The sequence below is a fragment of the Uloborus diversus genome, chromosome 2 (genome assembly GCF_026930045.1).
Source record: "Uloborus diversus isolate 005 chromosome 2, Udiv.v.3.1, whole genome shotgun sequence".
Lineage (NCBI taxonomy): Eukaryota > Metazoa > Arthropoda > Arachnida > Araneae > Uloboridae > Uloborus > Uloborus diversus.
Window position 1 is genome coordinate 102,995,436 of NC_072732.1, and position 17,296 is coordinate 103,012,731.

A 17,296-nucleotide genomic window follows, 5' to 3' on the forward strand; every position below is an offset into this window, starting at 1 on the left:
CACGATGGAAAATTGAACGGCGCATTATGTTCTAAATTAGCAAAATGAAACTGCTATATGCTTGCCATCGCCTGCAAATCACTGTGTGAAAATGATTGTTTTGTTAGGGCAAAAAATGTACCTAAAAATCATTAGCGAAACAGGATTTTATCAACATTTTCTTAAGTTGAAGCAAAATGTTGCATTTAATTATATTAAAAGAAACAAATATTAGCATTAATAAAAACAAGAAACATAATAAAAATGATGCATCCCGATATAATTACTCTTCCAAAAAACCTTTTAGAACTGAAATAATCTGAAAAGATATTCCAGCAATTCCCCCCCCCCCCCCCCTTCGATCAAGCGAGATAGGGTTAGAAAACCGTAAGATAGGCCCGAATTTTTCCATGGGAGGGGGGCAAAGTGTGTATATTCAATGGAAACTGAATTGAAAACAAAAATCAAGCCCTCTTAAAAGTAAAAACATTCATTTTTCAAAATTGGGGAGGCAACACTTTGACCCCTTCCTAAAGACAGGACTGCCGTAGGGAATAGGGACCCGGCATGTAGTTCCACCGCCGCTGTCTGTAGCTCTCGTTGTTATACTTTGTGTTTGTAATGTCTTGTGTCCGTGCGTACTTCATCTAATGTTAGGCCTAGAAGTAAACCGTAAATGCGTATTCGTGACTGTGTCTCATAGAGATAAATTACGTTGAATATGAATAAAGAATCGCACCCCAAAGTGGCGTCCAACGTGGGACGCCTCTTTATGACGTAGTTTTAAAAATAATTTTGGTAGCCTCAAAAGCTTCGTTAGATTTTCAGAGCGATGTTGTTCCTGTCTTTTTTTCTTTTTTTTTTTTTAAATTTTCTCTCGAGATGAATCTTAAATGTGTGCCATTTTAAGCAGATGTCTATATTGTTTAAAAGAGAAGAACTCAAGAAACAAAAAATAAAAACAAATGTGGTTTTTATTTCCAGAAAAAAGGAAAATAATATGGATAATAAATGTCATTAAAGAAAACTTGCCAAATTGAAAAAAAAAAAAGTATAAAGTTTGAAGGGGATTAAAACTTGTTCAATAATTTTTCTTAACCAAAATTCACAACAATCTATTAATTATTTGATTGACATTTCTCTCGTTTGCACGGATGTGTTTTCATTAGTAAATAAGGTCAGTTAAGGAATATAATCTGTAAAAAATGTTTTCACGAGTTACAGTCCTTCTGCTTTTTTGATTTAACAAAACACAAAAGTGGATTTCAAACTTTTGGTTTTAACTGCAAATACAGAAGTGTTCTCATCCATAGTTCTTGCAATAAAAACGCACTATTGCTTCTCCTACTTTTCAGCACCGAAAGAGATCCTGAAGGATCTAGATCTTGGCGGAAGTGATGACAGCAAAGATCAAGAAGATAGTGATTACACTGGCTTCATTGAAGAGCCTCGCTACGTTCCACCTGCAACGGAAGGTCCCATACTGGAACCGAGCGAGTTACCAGAGAAATTAACGCCCACCTTAAAGCCTCAACTTGGTAAGTTAGATATGTATTATGTTTTTTTATTTTAGCGTATACAATGTGTCCTGCTGAAAGAAAAATGTGAAAATATCAGGAAGAAAACGGTTACTATTTTATTGTTAGTTTTGTTTTAAATTGGCTTGGAGATACTTATTTGAACTTCAATAATATAATAATAAGTCGTTTGCTAAACGTACAAAGCCTGGAATTGTTTTGCACAAAAATTAAAAATAATCGAAAGAGCAATTATTTGTATCCCGATTATTTGTATTAACCGAGTGTCAAAGAAATTATGTCGGTGGTTGTCACGCGTCCAAGGATGACATAGCACCTACAGTTTTGAAATTTAGTTCAATATTATTTTTAACATGGAAGTGTGCACCTACTTTTAAATGTCGAATTATTATTATTATTTTGTTATTAATTTCTGAAGCAAAAATATCACAAGACCACAGAACATTCTACGAATTCGAAAAAGATGGTTTGTCAGTACAAATTAAAGTTTGTTCCAATTTTCATAATGAATTAGTATTGTAGAATAAAGGATTTCTACTTTAGTGAAAATCCAAGGGTCAATAAAGTTCAATAAAATCAATTAAACCCAGATGTAAAGAGCAAAATGTTGCTCACTTTTAAACGTACAAAGTGGCCGTTTGTTCTTCTCAAGAGCCCCCTCTGCTCTTATAGTTGTAAAATTTGGAACAAGTAATCTTGAGGTAAGATCAAAGTGCTTCTTTAGCCCACTTTCCCGCAAAAGTAAAATAAAAATAAAAATAAAAAGCTTGCAGATAGGCGTAATACATCTTTTAAATATCGTTAAAAGCAAAAACAGCTAAAAATAAACGAAATAATAAAATAAATATTGAAAAATTAAAAAATGGAAACTAGGGTCTCGTTGTATATGTTCCCTCTAATACGCTTGAGTGAATAGTCCTTTTCAAAATAACTTTTTTTTGTTCAAAAGAACTCTGCGAGGACACCTCATTCCCACAATTCTCTTCATTATTCGAGCAATTTTTTGCTTAATTTTCAACACAGTTTTAAAAAATTAATATTACTGTTTACGGAAAGAATTGAAGGCAAATATAGCTCATCCCAACTTAAAAACGAATCTGCTTCAAACAAACTTTGTTGGAAAAATCTCTTGAATATGTATTTAAACGGTTTTTTTTAATTATTATTTAGCGAAATTAAGGGTATTTTATTGAACAATTTAAAGATTTAACTTATGAAAGCCTGTGAAAGAATTTAAAAAATTTTATTTAAGAAATCAACAACACTATTTTTTTTTTCGGTATTTAAGTATTAGAAAGGAATGTGTAGACTTTGAGTATGTGCTTAACTTTTGGTTTCAAGAAACGGAGGAAATTTTTTAAAAATAATATTGAAATACCATCTATCATGGACTTCACCATTGAAGCAAGTCACAGATAAATATGACAGAGTCCAGCTGAAACGAATCCAAAACGCAAATGTTTTTACTGGCCAGCGGAGTCGGATTGAAAGTGGCCAACTTCTTAAACCAACACCAACTCGCAGAATTTTGTGGCCCATCGACTCCAATTCCGACTCCTTTTCCCCAAAATCAGTCCGACTCTGACTTCATCTCTGACTCCTGGCAACCAATGACAGAAATATGACCGACTCCGACTTAAATGTCGGACACTATTATTCTCTGGACTAATTGAAAGCGTATTAGAGCCGGAAAAACTATTTATACTTGAAAATATTATATCTAAAAGTTAAAACTGAAACGGGTTCCCAATGTAAGATTGATATAGTGTTATAAACTAATGTATTCTTTAAGCACCAGAATATTGTGAAGAAAAATGTGTTCAACTGTTAGCTTAAATTTATGATCACTAGTATAAGAATATCTTTAGTAAATAATTCCTTTTGTTTAGGCACACTTCCTCTTCTTAAAGATCACTGATCATCGATGTTCACTCAAATTCCAAAATCGATTTACACTGATTTTCATCTGACCCAATTAATTACTTGCTTCAAAAAATTCTCATCACGTTTCAAATCATCCAATTCCTAAGCAAGCTTTTCTTCGAGCTTTTGTTTCTGAAGCTGCGCCATCTGTCGTTCTTAGTGGGCATTATTTTCTTCCCAACATACGTAAGGGGCTTTCTGTAAATGATGTCACACTTATTTTCCACCGTTTTTAACCCCCCCCCCATATAACACAATGTGTCATACTTCATCATACTCCTCTTGTTACGTGTCACGTTATGTTTGAAAAACGTTTTCTCATTAAAAAATGTGTGATGTGCAAGGCCGGGCACAGAAATTTTGGGGCCCGTCACAAGTGACTTTTACGGGCCGCCCTCCATATTTCTAACCCCTACGTCCCAACATACTTCACCCTTGATTTTAAAAATCTCGGGCCCCCTTCAGGCTCTCCCCCCCCCCCTCCGTGCACGCCCCCAGTGATGCGTCACACTTCATGTGCTTTCCCCTATTTTCCTTTTTCACAAACTCTCACCCTTTCACCCGCCCCCCCTCAAAGCTTGGCATCATTTGTGAACGGCCCCTCATATTTTCAATGACAATTCATTTTTAAAAAAGAGAAACTGTTTATGAAGGCATAGTGTGTTTAGAAAATCTCAAGTTTTTGTGTTTTTTTGACGAAAGAAATTTTTTAGATTTTTCTGTCACACGTCTACGAATGCCTACAAATCTATGAAGTTTTGATTTGTGTGATTATAAAGACAAATTATATTATAAATAATTACAAAACTTCATTACACTTTCTGAATCTATTGATCAAGGAAAAGTCAAGTCCTTGTTAATTTTAAAAATTCGACCTAATGAGTGAATTTTGTTATGTTTTCAACATTAAAGGCTCCAGTTGCGCTGAAATTTCTTTTCTAATTAAAATAGAAATAGTAAAAGACAATGTTTGTCCAAAACTAAACGAGCCTACTTTCCCGTGTATTAGAATCACATTTGACAACATGCCTATATAAATCTTTTGATGAAAAGGAAACTTTTCACTTGCTCTTCCATCGATGCTAAATCTGTTATCTTAATTTGGGAGTTATTACTGCAGTGATTTCTAACATTCAATGATTTAAACAAAACAAATTTAAAATCATGCACGTTTTTTCAATACACAGGAAACCGTAAAACTGACTATAAGCAAAATTAATCTTACTATGATATAGAATAGCTAAAATATGACAAAATGAAGTAGTAGGATTTTATGGAGTACTAAAAAACGGTTCTTTGCTTTAAAGCGGACACACCATATAATTTGCGATTATTTATTTATTTATTTTATTTATTTATTTATTAGTTGAATTTTTTTTTTTTTTTGTTTTTGTTTTTTAATCCAAGTCAAATAAAACAATAATAAAAACGTTAATATTAGTATTATTGAAAACTGAAGAGAAAAGCAAATAGAATTATTTCAATATTAATTTGTACAAAAGAGGGCAGTTCTTTAAACTGCAAGAAAGTACAGAGAATAAAATGTCATTAAAAAAAAAAAAAAAAAATCTCGTCTACTTGGAAGGAGGTTTCGAAACAACATGCCTACGAAAATGCGTGACATGTGAAAAAGGGAAGAATAGGTGTTGGGCAGTGCCGGATCAAGGACGTTTCCTAGGTGGGGCAAAACTTCAAAATGCCTCCCGCCCCCACACACACATCTATCTTGCTTTTAATTTTTCTATCGAGTATATTTTAATATTTTTAATAAACTTCAAAGGACGAAAGAGTTTGATTAAAAATTCATTTTATACTGAGCATGTCAGTATGATTTTTTTTGTTCAAACGTAAACAAAAAATTCTTTAACACAAACTGCAATCAAAAACCTTCTCCCCTTTTCTTCGAAAATGAATACAGTATTCAGATATGAGAGCTTTACTTTAATATTCTAGTTTTAGCCCCTTAGTCCAGAATCTTGCAGTACATGGTGTGGGAAAATGAGTATAGAGATTTTTTTTTTTAATGTTTAATTGTTATCTTAGAAAGTATTTTGGACTTAGTTGGACAACTTCCGCCTGGTACATTTTCCTGCTACGACGTTATCATGATGGCGGCCGCTAGTTATCATAAATGGTCATCATTTCTGTAGAAAGTTTGAGCGGGGAGAATGTTTTATCATAGGTGTTTATTAGGTGTCTTAGAAAGTATTTTGAGATTGGGTGGACATCTGACTTCTAGTACATTTTCTAGGCATAACGTCATTAAAGACGGTGCGGCGGCAGTTTTCTCATAAATGGCCATATAGTATATTAGTACTTAACAGCTTTGATCGAAAATTTGGTCAAAATGTTGCAATTAGTGAATTGCAATGCGTTTTAGCTATTGATTTCAGTGAGCTCCTTTACAAATAAAAAGAAAATAATGCAGATATTTAATGCGTTGAAACATGCTCAAAATTAAGTTAAAAATTACGGTAAGTAGAAATCTAATATAATCTAAAAAGTATATTTTAAAAAGTTGTGTTACAATTTAATTTCAAACCTTTGCTACTACATTTGCAAAAAGAGTAACATGTTTCTTTATTTGCTCTATAAGTTCAGGAGGGTTTGGTGCATTTGAAGCTATTACATACTGCAATAAAATCAGTTGCAAATGTCTGTAAGTTCTTTTCGGGCCCTTTTTTTTTACTGTTGAAAAAAAATTCACCTGCCAGTGACGCAAACAATTTTTTTTGGGGGGGGGGGGGAGAACGTACTTAAAATTTCCCTATCTGGTAGGGGAATCTCGGGGGTTCTCCTCCGGAGAAAGTTTTGAAATTGTAGTCCTAAGAACACAAGTTTAGAGTGTCTGGTGATGTTATGGAAAGTTTTGTGAGGACTTAAGAGGAAATTTTTTGAAACTGAAGTCTTTTAAACGCTATTATGGGCAATATTTATTGACCTTAGGGTAAGGGATGGGACCTATTTATTGTCTATAGAGTAAGGGAGGAGACCTAGGGGCAATTTCTTTTTTTTTAAAACTAGAGTGAAATCAACACCCCTCTTCCAAATTTTTGAAATTGAAATTCCAGAACGCAGTTACCGACAAACTTTGATGATGTTAGGGAAAGGGGTGCTGTGGGGCTCTCCCCAAAGAACATTTTTTTTCTTAATTACACCCGTAAACGACCTCTGGGACATAAGGCGCCCTGCAGTTCAATACAACAATGATGTAGTAGTAGAGTGGGAAAGCTCTTTGAAAACGATATCCTTGAGCACGTCAAGAAGAACGGGACAATCAAAAAGATGCTCCCCTGTCATTTGCATAGTCCCTTCAAATAGTTGGCATGGAGAATTGGCCTGTCCAATTTTAAAAAGATTGGCTTGTAAGTAGTCGTGACCAGTAATGACACGAGAAGAGTTCCCTTCAACACTAAGGAGGAGGGAAAGTTGCAGCCTTGTTTGTATTTTCAGAAGACACGCACAAGATTTTTCGCTGGCAATGTCACGGAGAGAGGAAATTCTTTTGAGCCTGATATTGATCCTAAAATATCGCTTGGCATTTCGAAGAAGGATCGGGAGACAAGGTGTATTTAATGTTGAAGCATCTTTAGCCAATATGTCAGCTTGCTCGTTGCCATGGATGCCGCAGTGGCTTGGTATCCATTGGAGCACAACGTCTTTACCGGAATCAAGAAGTGAACTTATAATGAGATTACATTCAGACTCAGTCTCTGTTGGGAAAAGGTTATAATTGACTGTATTGCAGCTTGAGAGTCAACAAAAATGACAATTTTTTGGCAAGAGATCTCAGTGACAATCCTATTTTACATATAAATTGCAAAAACTTCACCGTAAAAATTATCTGATCAGGCACTAATAGGTTCCTTTAGGATAAACAATTTGGAAAAAGCGCCAGCATCATCCCTTCCTGAGGAGGCTGTGGCAGATCCATCGGTATATACGCACCACCACACTAGAGTCTAATGTGGTGGTGATATACGTGAAGGTATCTTGAAATAGATACCTTTCATGAATAGTAGCCAGGGGAGAAGCCCTTAACTGAGCCTGTGAAGAAGAATGTTTACGTAGAGGCTGCACCAAGTTCAAATTAGCAGTAGCGTACCAGGGAAAATAGACAGTCTAAAATTGGGCTGTCTGATGCACGAGACATCGAGGTTTGTAGCAAGTCGGTGAAACTCAAATAAGAAAGGAACTTATGTTTTGAGTCTGATCTCAGGAGGTATGTAGCTGTTCTAAAAACCCTGTTTTCTGAGCAATCCCCCCCCCCCCCCCAAAAAAAAAAACATTTCGAAATAGAAGTTCTAAAGATTAAGTTTTCAAGTATTATTCAGTGATAATTAAGAGAGGGGTTTAAAACTCACCATCGTTTTTTTTTTTTTTTTTTGAATTTTAGTTTTTGCATTTTCAGATTACGGGAGCATTAGCTCACTTTATTTTAAGTGACATGCGTGCTAAGTGCTTCAGTCTTAACCTTTTTAAAAAACCAATTTTTGACGAATTCGATGGTATTAGAGAAAGGAAGTTCGAGGGCCTTGTACGCAAATTTTGTACCAAAGTATTAAAAACATGACTGTAGACCACATTTGGTATAACGTTTAAGGCTCGGCAATTATTCAAAATTTTAGTTCCAAAAAAGCAGTCTCAAACGATTTTTGAGGTTATTAGAAGGCGAAGTGTTAGTTCTATCATGGAGTTTTGCGAAATTGAAGCCTTGGAAACGAAATTTGAAATGCTCTTGAACGGTTTCGGCTCGGAGAAGGGGCATCCAAAGCGTAGGATTTTGAAGACTTTCCTATTTTTTGGTCGTCTAGGAAAAATAAAAAACAAGGAGGAGGGAGAAATGAGAGCAATAGAAGGTGTGAGAAGTAATTAACTGGATGAGTAATTTGCAACAATTGACATTTTTAAAGATCTTTTTAAAAGAAATTTCCCTCCAGCATTCTATATTTTTTCCTATTAAAATTACTTCGTTTTCCCAAGACGCGTCCGTTTCTTCTCTTTAACAATGTAAAATGTTTTTGAAAAAATAATGTACTCGTCCTTATGGGGGGTGGGCCCCGTGCCTCCCCCCACTTTTTGGTTGCTCCACTGTCTCATGGATCTAAGCAGACAGCACAATTTTCAATAAAATATAGTTGAAGGTAAGTGTGTTCTTTGGGGAGAGCCCCAGAGCACCCCTTTCCCTAACATCATCAAAGTTTGTCGGTAACTGCGTTCTGGAATTTCAAGTGTGCTAGGATCATATATTGTAGAAAAAAAATTCAAGCAGCAAATTTTCAATGACAATGTTCTTAGCCAGATGATTCAGCTATAATCTAAGTTAATATAAATATTTACCGAATGACGGTGTAATGCGACCAGTCAGATGTTACACCAAAATCTCCAAGTACTCATATTTTATAATTGCACAATAAAAACTACAGAACAAATCAAGTTAGCAGTATTTTTTTCTTCTTTTAATCTGGGGCCAACACTGCTTCCCTCCTTTTTGCGCCCATGACGGAGAGCCATATGTTTACACGCTGGTGCTTGTAATTGCCCGCGGCAATGTTGGCAGGTTCATCGCCGCTCCCCCCCCCCTATTTCTATGAAAAGGGTGAGTTAGAATATTTGTAAAGGAAAAACTATTGTATGGTTTTGAGCATGAAATGTTCCGCCCCCTAAAATATACCGCCGTTGGTGTTAGCAGTGCGCCAACACCAGTAGCCAGTAGTTGATCAACGAAGAAACAATCAGTATTCAGTAAATTATTATATACTAATTTATTATAGGGACAAAACTTATTTTGGTGGCTAATGAATGTGTTCCAGTTCAGTCCCACTAAAAGTGCTTACTTATCCCACTCTTACCTAAAAACACTTGTGCAAAGAATCTGTTGCTGCTCGCCACCTCGTTTTACTGACATCTTTTGAAAATATGCAACTAATTTTAATAATAAATGACTCTATTAATCTATTTCAATTGTCAGCAAAATACGATTTTTATCATATCGTTTAAATACTTTTATTGAGTTTAGCGCTTATTTTTCCTGTTGGAAACACCCAAGGGTGGACTAGGTCTCCCAAGAGAGGGTCAACCTGTACTTCCAAAGCCTTTTGGAAGTTCAGGTTTGTGCAAAAAACAGAAGACGCACAGGTTCGAGGGAGAAAAAGAAAAAAAAAAACAAGCGCGGAAGTCTTGCATATTTCCAGGGTAGAAAAAAAACAAAGGCAAACACTTTCGAGGGACAAAAAGAGTAAGATGTACAAAAAGAAGAGAAGAACTCCAGAGGGCGGACTTGCCCCTCCGGAGCACCACTCAAATTTGCTGCCCCCTGAAGATGCCGCCCGGGGCAAGAACACCGGCTTGCCCCCCCCCCCCCCCTACCCGTAGATCCTGCTCTGGTGTTAGGTGAAATGCGACATTTTGAAGAAAAGGGGGGAGGGGACTAGTTTGTTGAAAAAAGGGGGACATCATTTATGGTTTGCCCCTTGTAAGAAACCTGACTTAATCAGACAATGTTAAACTTTGCATGGTATTAAATAAAAATCTTGACATTTTCAAAATTTCCAAATTTTCTTTGGAATAATTAAATTTGATCCTTACATGAAGTAAATGTTCTGTGATCTACAGATGGGTTCGCTTACAATTATAATTGTTACAACATATTAAATTATCTTTGTTAAATATTCGCTACGTCACAATGCCACCTTCTTTTGTGTAAAAAGTAAATGGGAAAGAGCTCCAGTAGTCGGCCATTTAAGAGAGCGATTGCTGTTTTTCGTTAACTTATAAATTTCAGCAATTAACACAACAGCAAAAACACTGTAAGACTTTAGATTATATTTTGTGATAATGATTCACTAAATTGTTTCAGATATAAAAACATTTTTATTTTAAAAATTAACCTATTGTTAATACGAGGAAATTCTCCTGTAGTCGGCCATAGAAATCCAGTGCTCGGCTATGTTTGAGTCCAGTAGTCGGCCGTTTCATTTTAATTACTCTTATGGGGTATTGGTGAATAAGTTTAAACAAAACTGAATGCGAAACTTACCGTTTAGCTTTGTATTTACAAACAAAATTAATTATTCCAATTATTACAAAATAATTCTGCGTTCTTGATGTCTTCGTAACATCTTATGTTTAAATTATTCTTCAATTTGCAACACAAGTTTGAATGTTTTTTATTATTTATCTTCTACATCACTTATTTAAGTAGTATCATATACTGCAAAAATATAAAATTAAAGTATGGAAAAGATCCAGGTTTTTTGGGAAAGGAATTTTGAAAACATGAGAACGTGCATTGCATTATCTCCCTCCCCCCTCCTGCTGCAAAAAGTTTCTCTATTAACTATGTATGCTACGATAAGAACAAAAAAAAAAAAAAGAGTTGATAGTAGAATTCATGATCGATAAAGAATTAATGATTGACACTTGACTGTTCTATGCTCATTAGAACGAAACTTCAACATATGAAACGTAAAATTAAAATTGTAGTTTTAGAAACAGTTTCACCTCAAAACAAAACAAATAAAAATCCGTTCGAAAAGTACTGAAAAGATTGGCAATAGTTGGCACATCTAAAACAAAACTTATTGTAAAAACGGGTACTTTTGTTGTGAACGAACTGGATTTCACATACTCATAGTTTTTCTGTGCGGCGGGGGGGGGGGGAGGATCTGAATGCAATGCATTTTATAGGAAATAAGAATCAAAATAAAAGCAAAAATGCATATTTATATTATGTTTTGAAAGTATAGAGGGTCATTGCCCCCCCCCCCCAATTGCCCAAATGACAGAGCTGTATGTGGGGAAACTGAAAAATGGGGGAGGTTATGATGATAATCCTACAGCTTTCAATAAGAACATTAGTAAACAATGAATTTACTAAAATGGAGTGGGTAGAAACGTAATGCAACTTTGAAACATGTTATTTTAAAACAAATTCAGCATACTTTTAAAAAAGAAGTAAATTTTGTTTTCCTTGGGAAGAAAACCCAATGAATTAAATATTTGGTAAGAAGCAGTTATAAAAAGTGGTACCAACGTTTGAAATAATTTGTCGAAATTGAATTACAGGTTTCTTGAACCTTTGGTGAAGCAAATAGTTTAGCATAATGAGCAATAGAAAGAATAATCGCGCATTGAAACAATTTGAGCTAACTATTGAAGCATTTCCTTTTAGTTCCTTACAATGGGAATGTTTATTTATTGCTGGTTAAATACTACGTGCATTCATATCATTTGTTTTATCAATTTCAACAACATATCATGATTTGATTAAAAATAAACCCGATAAACTACCATTTGGTAATGACAAGTTGAGTATTACAACTTATATTCTAAACGCAACGACGAACTGAATTCACAACCTGTTTTCAACCCTGTTCTTGAGATATCTAAACTAAAATCAATATTTAGAAGCAAAGTTGATGAAACTACTCTTTCTGTCGAAGAAAGTTAAGGCACAAAACTAAAACATTTCTTTTGAAGAAATAACTTTAGAAAGGTGATTTTTACTCAAAACAGCTAAATTGCCGCTGTGTCAACACTTTTATTTTAATAACTATTTGATGAACATTAGAAATTCCTTATGAAGTACGCAGTGGACTACTTGGTGGATCAACTAAACGGCATAGAACCAGTGGTCAATCTGCCGTGGCCGACTATTGGAAATGCATAATAATTCAGTACTCAGTGATCCTCAGTGGTGGTACCTCAGTGGAAGTCAGTACCCCTCTAAAAATAATTCAGTTTAAGAGGGAGGTTATTGTTTTAATTGAAACTTTATGCTATACAATCCATTAAAAAATAAATAAAAGCAAATTTGCAAGAGAACGAAAAAAAGAAGGGTACTTAACATTTAAAAATGATGTGTCTTCTTAAGAAAAAAATAAGCAGAATCGCAAATTAGGATGATGGGCACACCATTTAAAATAAAATGACTCATTACTACTTTATAAAAAGTATTTACACCTTTATTGCTATTGGATGATAGTTTGGGACAGGTAAAGGAATGTGAGAATGCATCCTGTCCTATTTTGAGTTCAACATATTATATTTATAAGCAGTTTTATGTCCTTGTGGCAGACTACGGGAGACTGGCCAACTACTAGAGCCCTTAGCCTATGTCATTTTTACAAATAATATCACCAGAAACAAACTAAACCAGACGCATTCGCCATTTTGTTCCCTCGGACTACACATTCATGAGAAATAATCTTAAAGGACGGCAAGACTGAAGTTAATAAAAGGCAATGTGCGTTTTTTTTTCTTTTTTTTTATTATTTTTTTTTCATTTATTTATTTATTTTTATTTTTTTGAAAAATAAGCTAAATTCATCAAACTGATCGTACCAATCTCCAATTGCATACAATTTAAAAAGCTGTAATCAGGGTACACTAAAACGAGGTATATATCAGGGACGTCAAACTTTTTACCGGTTTTAACGTTTATCTCCACAACTGGGTGACCCGCAGCCCAGGGAAACTCTAAGCCTACTTTGGAGATGAAATTACTGCTTATTTTATTTCCTTTTACTAAAAAAAGACTGCTTTTTTGGGTGGGGGGGAAGGGCAAAGAGAAAATTAAATTCATTTTTTTTTTTTTCACTTTTTTAAACAAAAGGGAACCATATAATGAAAAAAGAATAAATTACTTGAAAACATCAGTTTTTCACTTATTTCCATATCATTAAAGCTTTAATTGAATATTTTTAATTATAAATACCACATTTTTCCTTTTAAAATCATTTATCTAGGAAAAGTGTGTGAATAAAAAATAGTTTCTCTAAAGCACTAAGCATATTCATTCAAAATCATTCGTTGTTCATTTTTCCTTTAAACGTTTTTCAAATCACATTAAGTAAAATAAAGAATTTTGACATTTTTGACCATTTATCTTCTAAATAGTTCAATATTCCAGCCATACGATAAAATTCCTTTGGGAAATCAAAACTTTTTTTCGAAAGAGCAAAACTTAAAATATCGTGAGACAGACGATTTGAGATAATAGAGTAATATCTTTCTTCTGCCTAAAAGAAATATGAGGTGTTTTAGAGTTAAATCACAGAACAGAGCGAGATTTTTTTAACGTCTGTGATTGATGACAATTGAAATAGAACTCCTTTAAAAGTTGTCGAATTTGACAGATATATATCAATACTTAAAAGAAGAAAGCGAATAAATTATATCGATCGGAAACTAAAATAGAAAATTTTTACCCGGTTTCAAACATCGTATGTTAATCGACACATAAAAAGTATAAACAATGGTGAATAAACTTTTTTTTCTCTGAAAGAGGGTTTTTATATCATCAGAAAAGGAAATCAGACAAAAAAACATATTTTTTTCAACAAAAAACCTTTTTTTTAAGAGAAAAAGAATGTGCTTAATGCAAGGAAGACATATTAGCTAAACTTTATTTTTTATTTTGGATATATATATATATATATATATATATATATATATATATATATATATATATATAGTAAAGTGTGTAGTTTCACATACACGGGTAGCACAGAAATAAGTGTATGTAACAACGAAGATAAACAACAATAACAACAACAAAAATGAACATGGAACGTTAAAAAATAAACTAGGAACATTGAAAACAAGAATTGATGAAATCATGGGTATTAAACTGCTGCTACGTTTACGAAGAGCTGGAGCAGCTGGCATATTAAATATTCTGCAAGGTTTCTGTGCGGGTCAGTATCATACATGCAGCAAAATTGATTAGAAGTAAAAGTATATGTATTTGAATTAACGAACTAATATGTGTAGTTACTTATAAGGCTTAATATAGAAGGCAGGAAAATTATCAAACGTTATATATGCTTATTTTTTGTATATATGCAATAATTTTTATAAATGTAAATAGTATGCTTATTAGTAATATGCTGTCATGTATTACCAACCCCCCAGCTCTGACCTGCAAAATAAAAAGAAAAAATTACATACCACATGATTTCAAACATTTCGTCGACAACAATGTCTATGTCTAGGTATCCATTTGCCAGAGACGAAAATCCGATGCCACGCCAATCGAACAGGTCGCTGGGGCAGGGCATCCAAAAAGCACCTTCCTGTCGAAAGGATTTCAGCACTCTTTATCATCAAAGTTACCCAGTTACACTGTTGCCAAATCGCAGTTGTTTGGGTGGAAACTAAATCTGTCCTTGTTGAAGAAAAGATTTCTTGAACAAATTAAGATAATAAAATGTGAAATTGGCAGGATAAAAATTGTAATAGTAGAGATTTGCAGCAAATTTGAAGATTTGTTTATTAAATTGAGAATTGTTGCTACAAATTTTAAAGAATCTGCTTAGCTGTCCAATTATAATATTAATGAAGATCTTTTTATGTAAATTACTGTACCAATGTGGCATACTTTTTGTGTAAAAATTGAAGTTATCTTTTTTATCATAGATATCTGTAATAAGGTTAGAATCAACAATTTTGAAAGAAATGTCCAGAAAATCGGCAGACAGAAAGTTGTCATTGGCTTTATTGAGCTGTAGATTTTGTGGATAAATTAAAGGGAAAATGTCATCCATACTTTTGTTGAAGATAAGGATGTCATCTATATACCTGAAAATATCATGTTTTTTATTATACTGTACTGTGTATTTAAATTCATAGAAAAAGAGATATAGATTAGCAGCTGTGCTGGAATAGTTGGTGCCCATGCCAATTCCATGTATTTGTTTAAAAATAAAGTTGTTGAAAGTCACAAAATTGTTAAAGAAACAGAAATGACAAAGAAAGCAGCCCGGCTCTCTTTCGAAATTAACCATTTTAAAACACATTCTTTTGAAAATATCAAAATTGATATACTTGCACATCATGAAGATACAAATGAACGATTAAGGGCTGAAAATGATCTTATACTTAAAAACAAATCACTCTATCCATATGGACTGAATACCTATCTTAACTTTTTTAATATGCAGGATATCAAAAACATTTTCAGACTTTTTTACAATTTTAATACTAAAACTCGAATTTCCAGAGGACATAGAGGCTCACATAAGAACAGTAAAATTATCAATAGCATTAACCTTAACCTTTGGTGCAAAGAGGTCGAAGATTCGTTTCTCAAATTATCTAATATTAATCAAGTCAAAAACTATATTTTCAAGTTAAAAACTTCCACTTTGAAAAAATTGAAACCGTATCTTTCTAAATATAAATTTGTCAATGAACAATGTAGAGATTTGATCTCTGATCTTATAAATTACAGAATCGGATTTGAATTTACAGCTAAAGAAAATATTTATTTCACTATTTCCTTCCAACAGAAAAGTTTCGATAATATTCCATTTCACAAAATTATAAATAAACTGGCAAATTATTTTCCACTAAAAAATAAACAAATCATAACTGCCTTTAAGTATTGCAAGCCTTTTTGCAAAAGAATTTACAATTACCGTGATGTTGCTTTTTCGCATACTGCTGATGATTTTCCATGTTTATGCAATCAGGACAATTTTAAGGAATTTGTCGATGCTGATCACAAGCACGTAATTACTGGTAATTTACATATTATAAAAAACACAAATGTCAGATATTTAATGAATCTCGGTGCAAAATTTAGACTCAACAGCACTTGCAAATTCAGTAAAGCAGTTCATATTTTTAAAGTTAACATTCTTCGATTCATTAAAAAAGTTGCATACTCGCACGCAATACCTTTTGAAGCATTCCAAGAATGGAAAGATCTATTAACCATTGAATTTAAAACTTTTTTAGCTAAACAAATTAACAACGCAGAACACCAATATCAAAATTTGAAAAAAGATGAAATCGAATATATCAACAATTTAAAAAAATTCTTTGTCTTTGTTCCAATTGATAAAGCTGCCAATAATTATGGCATCATTTGCAAACATTTCTACGTTAAACAAGTCTTACAAGAACTTAACTCGTCTCTTTATTACGAAAAATCGAATCTTTCTACAGACGTGATTATTAAAAAGTTTATTGCATACAATAAACTTTGCAAATCGAATTTTTCATACAGTTTTACAATTTCAAATTGTCAAAATCTGCCTTTCATATTTATGACGCCCAAATTCCACAAATCACCAGTTAAATTTCGTTTCATTTGTTCTACTACAAAAAGTTTTGGAAAAAATATCAACATCAAATTACAGTTTATTTTGAAAAAAATTTATGATTTTCTGAAGGTCAAATTTAGGCATACGAGCTATTTTTGGTGCATTGACAACAGTTTCGAAATCATTAAAAATCTACAACGCACACCTAAATCAATTTACACATTTGACTTTGAGAATCTGTTCTGTAACATTCCCATCGAAGATTTATATACAACTTTGTTAAAACTTTTTGACATATTTTGCATTGGTGAGGAATTGGGCATCGACAGGAATTTTTTCAATAGTCTTTGTCATTTCTGTTTCTTTAACAATTTTGTGACTTTCAACAACTTTATTTTTAAACAAATACATGGAATTGGCATGGGCACCAACTATTCCAGCACAGCTGCTAATCTATATCTCTTTTTCTATGAATTTAAATACACAGTACAGTATAATAAAAAAACATGATATTTTCAGGTATATAGATGACATCCTTATCTTCAACAAAAGTATGGATGACATTTTCCCTTTAATTTATCCACAAAATCTACAGCTCAATAAAGCCAATGACAACTTTCTGTCTGCCGATTTTCTGGACATTTCTTTCAAAATTGTTGATTCTAACCTTATTACAGATATCTATGATAAAAAAGATAACTTCAATTTTTACACAAAAAGTATGCCACATTGGTACAGTAATTTACATAAAAAGATCTTCATTAATATTATAATTGGACAGCTAAGCAGATTCTTTAAAATTTG

The 17,296-nt window shown here is 33.3% G+C and overlaps 1 protein-coding gene across 1 annotated transcript in view; it reads left to right on the top strand.

The window, feature by feature from the left end:
- LOC129216459 (protein eva-1-like) overlaps positions 1-17,296 on the top strand; it is a 92,703-nt gene that overhangs the window by 55,596 nt on the left and 19,811 nt on the right. Inside the window, exon 5 of the mRNA XM_054850673.1 lies at positions 1,335-1,517. Coding sequence (XP_054706648.1) covers positions 1,335-1,517 — 183 coding nt within the window. The remainder of the gene's footprint in view (positions 1-1,334; positions 1,518-17,296) is intronic.